The sequence below is a fragment of the Oratosquilla oratoria genome, chromosome 37 (genome assembly GCF_046742065.1).
Source record: "Oratosquilla oratoria isolate Oo_2021 chromosome 37, ASM4674206v1, whole genome shotgun sequence".
Classification (NCBI taxonomy): Eukaryota; Metazoa; Arthropoda; class Malacostraca; order Stomatopoda; family Squillidae; genus Oratosquilla; species Oratosquilla oratoria.
Window position 1 is genome coordinate 46,683,619 of NC_134813.1, and position 7,481 is coordinate 46,691,099.

At 44.9% G+C, this 7,481-nt stretch overlaps 1 protein-coding gene across 1 annotated transcript; it reads right to left on the minus strand.

The window, feature by feature from the left end:
• Nucleotides 1–5,242: 5,242 nt before the first annotated feature.
• LOC143019439 (uncharacterized) lies at nt 5,243–7,013 on the minus strand. The gene is given in 2 exon segments (XM_076175075.1): nt 5,243–5,681; nt 6,931–7,013. Coding segments are annotated over 2 exon segments (522 nt in total).
• Nucleotides 7,014–7,481: the final 468 nt, after the last annotated feature.

Consider the following 7,481-nt stretch of genomic DNA (forward strand, 5'->3'; position numbering starts at 1 on the left):
AAAGACATCAAGATTCATTTGGACAATTTCTATACATATAATTCCGAGATGTTCCAACACAATACATAAAAAAATAACAATAATAATGAATAAATAAATGAATAAATAAATTAATAATAGATAAATAGATAAATAAATAAACAAATAAGAATAGATAAATAAATAAATACGATAAATAAATAAATAAATATATAAATGAATAAATAAACAGGAAATCTTTGCACGTACTTACACGTATTCTATGATAACAAACTTATCATATGTATCTAAACAAACACAAAACCTTACAATGTTCAGATGAAACCCATTTCAAATTAGTAAACTTGCTTTCTCGTATTTCAAAACAAGTGTAGACGATTTACATACATAGGGTATATACCAGCCATTTGCTATACATGAGAGTCATTTCCAAAGCATAATCAAATCTCATACCTTCAAACACAAATACACAAACTTGCATTTGACCTGAAATAATGTTGAATTCCATTACGTTGAAATCTGCATCATTAAGTTGCTCTTGGTACGATATGTATGTAGCTGAATATACACGGGAATGATTACCTGTTAAGCAAAAAGAATTTCCTGCAATTAATAACTCATTTTATGACTCGAATAAAGAAATGGAAAGAAAATCAGGTGCGTAGCTAGGAAAAAATGTCTAGCTTTCAGATATACCACCGTGGCAGGATCATAATATAAACATTAACTTTTATAATTTCTTCATGAAATAATGAATTTGAGTCCGAAAGAATTTTGTTATGCATTAATTTTTTTTTCTGATACTTTCCTGTCACAAAGGTCTCATATAAATTATCTCGTTTGTAGATGGAGGCTTAAGAGAAATTATGTTGTAGGAAGCCGACCATTTGTGCAAACACACACAAGTCTTGATATAATTATACAATTTTACTTTATTACTGCTGCTGTTAGCACACGCACATTTGTAAAAAAGACACACACACACACACACACACACACACACACACACACACACACACACACACACACACACACACACACACACACACACACACACACACACACACACACACACACACACACACACACACACAAACACACACAAATATGCACTTTTTCAGAGTAAAGCATAAACTCCGCGTACTTTCTCGTTAGTACAAGCACATAGTACGCCACCAAACATACAAGCACAAAAACACATATTACATTCACAGGCCCCTGTCATAGATCCAGACATCTATTTCACCTTCATAAGCAATCCTGCTTCTACTCTACCAGATCACGCCCATCTACATACGCCCACCTTGCGCACGTATATGCATACCTACCTGCGCGCGCCCACCTTCACGTCACCCACGCATGTAGGGGTACATCCTTGTACACGCCCACCTGCGCAGACACCTGCACACCTACATGCGCAGGCACGGCAAGTTCCTTATCTATCTACTGTTATCTTTCAACTTGTTGCCACGCCCGTGTTATCGTCCTCACTTGCGCGCCCACTTTCACAATAGCGCTCTGCCGTCTGCACGCCCACTTGCTCGTGTCCAATCCGATCTAACGAGGGGGTATTTTCTTCCCCCCTTCCCTCTCTTCTTCCCCTCCTTCCTCCTCCTCCTCCTCCTCCTCCTTCTTTGGTTTCTCACCTCTTCCCTTTGTCTTCTATTTTCTTTTCTAACATCAAGCGTTCTAATATTCTCTTGGCTTTTACTCTGTTTTTCGCCCCTCCTCCTCCTCCTCCTCCTCCTCCTCTCTTCTTTTCTGGATCACATTCCTCCTTTCATCATTTCAATTACCCTCATTCCTCACTTGACCCTCTCCCCTCCTCTCCTACCCTTTTCATTTCCTCTTCATCGCCGCCTCCTTTCTCCCTCTTCTTATTTCGGAGTTCTTTTCTCCCCCTTCCTCCACATCCTTTCAATTTCTCTCCCCTCCCTTGACTCTCTCTCTCCCTCTCTACCTTTTCTCTTTCTCCCTACCTCTCTTTTCTCTTTTTCCCTCCCTTTTCTCTTTTTCTTCACCATCCCTCAAATACCCCTTCCTCTCCCCTCCTCTCTCCATCCCTTTACCCTCTTCTCCTTTGCCTACCTCTCTTTCCTCTTATTCCTTCATTCCCAATTCCCTTCTTTTCTTCTTCTCCCTCCTTTCGTCTTCTATATGCTCACCTCCCTTTCTTTCCCCTTCCCCTTCCCCTCTATCCTCCGTCCTCTCTTGCCCGCCTTCCCTTCCTCTTCCATAAGCTCACCTCCCTCTCTTTTCCTCTTCCTCATCTCCTCTTTCCTCCTCTCACTCTTCTCTCCCCCTCCTTTTCCTTCGCTCATCCCCCATTACCATCACCTCTTTCTCATTTCCCTTTCCCCTCTCCCTCTTTCCCCCTTCTCCCCGTTTCCATCTTCTTCCCCTTTACATCGTCTCCTCTCCCTCCAGTGCTCGCTTTCCCCTCTCCCTGTTAATCTTCTTCCCCTCCTTGGCTTCCTGGCATAATTTCTCCATTCTGTTGTATCTTTTATAGTTCCTCCATCCACTCTCCCTCCCCATTCCTCACTCTTCCTCCCTCACCTCTCCCCTTGCACTTGCATCTTCACCACCACCACCACCACCACCACCACCACCACCACCACCACCACCACCACCACCACTGGCTACACCTCTTCCTCCTAGTCCTCTTCTTCGTCTAGCGCCTTCACTTAGATCCACACACTTATCCACTACCCCTGGCTCCACCTCTTCCTCCTTCTCCTCTTCCTCTTCCTCTTCCTCCTAGTCCTCTTCTTCGTCCAGCGCCTTCACTTAGATCCACACACTTATCCACTACCACTGGCTCCACCTCTTCCTCCTTCTCCTCTTCCTCTTCCTCCTATTTCTCTTCTTCGTCCACCGCCTTCACTTAGATCCACACACTTATCCACTACAACTGGCTCCACCTCTTCCTCCTTCTCCTCTTCCTCTTCCTACTATTTCTCTTCTTCGTCCACCATCTTCATTTACATTCACACACTTATCCACTTCTACCACCTCCTACTCCTCTCCTTCTACTCCACCTCTAAGTACTCCAGTTCTTTCTTTTCCCCCTTCTTCCTCCCCCTCTTACTCCTACCGCTTTTTCGTCCACCACCTTCATCTGCCTCCATCCCCTCCTCCTTCTACTCCACCTCTACCTTCTCCACTTCTACCTCCTCTCTCCTTCCTCTTCTCTTCTTCCTCCTCCTCCTTCTCCTCCTCTTCCTCCGCCGTCTTCTCTGGAACACGCTCTCATTTCTCTCACATATTCCGTTGGATTCTTCTTCCTCTTTTCTTTCTTTTGGACCCTTTGGCTTATTCTCCCTGACCTTTCCGTGTCTTCTTCATCACCTTCTCTATCACGACTTCTTCTTCCTCCTCCTCCTCCTCCTCCTCCTCCTCCTCCTCCTCCTCCTCCTCCTCTTCTTCCTCCTCCTCCTTCGTTGTGTCCACATTTCGTTTCCATCTGTCCACGGTTTACAATTTCTTCCTGTAATTCACTTTTTTTTTTAATTTAATTTTTCTCAATTTTTCTCAATTCCGTCCATTCTCTCTCCCTCCGTTTTCTTTTCGTTTTGTTCTGGATTAATTCTTCGTTTTCTATATCCAATGGATTCTGTAAAGCCCCCTCTCCTCCTCCTCCTCCTCCTCCTCCTCCTCTTCCTCCTCCTCCTCCTCTCCTCCTCCTCCTCCTCCTCGCCTCTTTGTCTTAAGTCAGCATCCCAACTTCTTCCCTTCCCCTCTTCTCCCACTCCTTTCTATTTCCTCCATCTCTTTATCTTCCCCTCTTCCGCCTTCCCCTCTGTCTATTCTTTAATCCCCTCTTTCTCTTATTCCTCCTTTCTTCCCCTCCTCCTCCTGTCTTTTCTTATCCGTCACCTCTTCCCCACCTCTCCCTCCTCCACTTCTTCCTCCTCCTCCTCCTCCTCCTCCTCCTCCACCTCCTCCTCCTCCTCGTCTGCTCCCACTCCTTCCCCCACCAACCACTTTTTCCCCCTCTTCTGAAGTTCTCCCTCCTCCTCCTCCTCACCGCGCCTCTCCAAGCAGCGCCAGCCGTCCTCTGCACGCTCCGCAGTCACCACCTCTCCTTCTCCTCCTACACCTCCTCCTCCTCCCCTTCCTCCGCCTCCGTACCTTGCGTGGGACGAAGGCTGAAGGCAACTGTACCCTGTGACTGCAGTTGCTTGCACGCAGAGCAGCCAGCAAGCAGCCTTGGTCATGGGGGACGCACGCACGCACAGCCTGCTAGCCTTCCTGCCTGCCTGCCTGCCTGCCAGCCAGCCAGCCAGCCAGTCAGCCGGCTGCCATCCCAGCACACCAGCCCGGGTGACGGCTTCAGCTCGGCACGGCCCTGCATCCGCTCCCCCTCCGCCCTCCTCCTCCTGCTGCTGCCGCTGTAGTTGGATCGGGTGGCCTTGGTTCCTATTGGGCGTTGTTGTTGTTGTTGTTGTTGTTGTTCATGGTGATGTCGTGGTTGATTAAAATGATGAGGATGTTTATGTTGTTATCGTGGTCTTTCTATGTACTTACTGGGATGTTCTTACTATAGGTCATGGTCGTGGTATTGTTCCTGTTGATAAGAATGATATGGTTGCTCATAGCATTATTATTGTTATTACTATTGTTAATATTACTATCATTACTATTATCATTATCACATTATCATTACTGTTATTGTTATTATTCTAATACTATTATTATTATTATTATCATTATTATTACTATTATTATTAATTATTAATTATTATTATTAATTATTATTATTAATTATTATTATTAATTATTATTATTAATTATTATTATTAATTATTATTATTATTATTGCCACTATTATTATCATTATTATTATTATTATCATTATTATTAATTATTATCATTATTATTATTATCATTATTATTATTATCATTATTATCATAATTATTATTATTATTGTTATTACTATTATCACTGTTATTATTACTATTATTACTATTACTACTATCACTACTATTATCATTACTACTATTGTTACCATTATCTTCATTATTATCATTATATATTTGTTTCTCTTCTCGGTAATGCTTCAACTCGGATTGTTGTTCAACGTATTAATGTTGATGAGAATAATGAGCTTCGAGTTGATGTTTATGTTATTGGGCTGGGTTTGCCCTTGTTTATATTGATGAAATACTGACGTTGACAGTGTCGATGCTGATGGTGGTGATGATGAGGATCCTGTTGACGTTGATGTTATTGTTGTCGTTATTATAGTTAATATTGTTATTAACGGTGCTGATGTTGCTGGTAATGCTGATTAAGTTGACGTTGTTGACGTTGCTGTTGTTGATTTTGTTGTTGTTGACGTTGTTGTTGTTGACGTCGTTGTTGTTGTCGACGTTGTTGTTGTTGACGTTGTTGTTGACGATGCTGTTGACGTTGTTCTTGTTGACGTTGTTGTAGTTGACGTTGTTGTTGACGTTGTTGTTGACGTTGTTGTTGTTTTTGTTCTCGTTGCTGTTGTTGTTGTTGTTATTGTCGTTGTTGCTGTTGTTGTTCTCACTGTTGTTGTTGTTGTTGTTGTTGTTGTTGTTGTTGTTGTTGTTGTTGTTGTTGTTGTTGTTGTTGTTGTTGTTGTTGTTGTTGCTGCTGCTGCTGCTGTTGTTGTCGTCGTTGTCGTCGCAGCCTCTGGTCTTGGTTCCGTTGTTCCCACAGTAGAGTCCGGCTACTTCCGGCAAACTATTCTGGATCTCAGTGCCGCAGGTCCTGCGGTCACCAGCGCCGTATAACCGCAGACGCAGGTGCACCAATTCCTGTTACGTCCATCAGCGCAAAAGCCGCATATGTACCTGTCTGTAATACAAGTGCAGGCCCTACCGCAGCCGCAGATGAATCTGCTTGTATTACTTTTACTCCAACCACAGCCGCTAGAGTCTCTGTCGCCGCAGGTGCGCCATAAAGACCTATGCCGCAGGCTCACCCCTTCCTCTCTCACTTCTACAGCCGCACGCCAACGCTGACGTTGCAACCCGGGTGGCTGCCACAGCCATCATCGATACCGCTGTTGCAGATGCATCAGCAGCAACGAGCGCTCAAAGTCCTGCAACCGCCACTACCACCGGCGCCGCAGCTGCCGCCGCCAGTTTCCGTTAAGCTTCGGTTGAGGACGTTGAACCCGTTTCAACTGCCGTTCCTTCTGGTTCTTCTTCTCTTTCTCCTTCTAGCCCTTATTCTTCTTCTTCTCCTTCTCGCCCTTCTCCTCCTCCTCCCTTCTTCTTCTTCTTCTTCTTCTTCTTCTTCTTCTTCTTCTTCTTCTTCTTCTTCTTCTTCTTCTTCTTCTTCTTCTTCTTCTTCTTCTTCTTCTTCTCCTCTTTCTCTTCCACTACCTTCTCCTCCTCGTCGTCCTTCTTTTCCTTCTCCTTCTTCTTTGTCGTCTTTCTTCTCCCTGCGTCGCAGTCGGCCACCACCGTCGAGGACTCTTCGTCGGGGACCTCAAGGTCGCGTCGCGACTTCTTTAAGACTCGAAGTCGGAGGACCTCAATCCTTCGACTGCTGGGCTCGAAGGTGTATTCCACTTGCCGCCAGACGATCTAATTAAAAATCCTTAAGGGCTCTAAAGGGCTTAGACCAATTCACTTGACACTCTAAACACCTTGTCCCACTTGTATGATTATTATGTCTGCTGCCAAGCCATTCCCTCCAGTCGAGAGGAACACCCTCTTGGTTCTTGAAAGAATCTTATTACGAGGTACAACTCCGAACATTTTCTTCATGTCACCAGACGATTTTGTTTATCTGTCTTTGTACCCTCCTGTGGTGTCATTACTATGTCATACTCGTGACGTAAATTCACACCGTAATGATGACGTCATAAATATGTCATCATCGTGACGTAGATGCAAGTGACATATGATGTTCTGGGGCCCTAAAGGCTCTGTGCGACCATAAAGCACTAAACAGACGACTTTAGTCACCGCTTGGGGCGCTGCTCCTTCTTCACGTCCTGCTGCCTCGTCCCCATCTGCACCTCCGTCTGCGTCTCCGTCACAGGCGTCATCGTTGTTACTAATGCGCTTCCTTCCCCCCGTGTCAGAAATCGATGTTCCCTTTCCCAACTTCCCTCAACTCGTACCCCCAGACTGTGCCTCTTTTCTGGTGGACAGCGCCAGACGATTTTTTTGTACAGATTAAGTCTGGGGTCTTCTGGTGTCACGACTGTTCTTGTTCTTGTTAGATTCCACTCCCCTCTCCAGTTCTGGGGTCCACACCAATTGAATAAAGCCGTCTGGATTTGATCATTCTATAACCTATGACTTTGGTATTTGTGCTGATGGGGCGAAGTCTCTTGTGGGGTCACAGGGTGGAACCCAAACCAAACATGCCACAACATCACACAGGCAAGATTCCTACGCTAGGAGACGCTTATTTGCGTGACTTTGACCCTCTGTGTCCTCGAATAGCTGGGGTAAGGGGACGTCACTAGGGAGTCACGAGTAGGAGAAGGAAAAGCCGATATCGACCATGC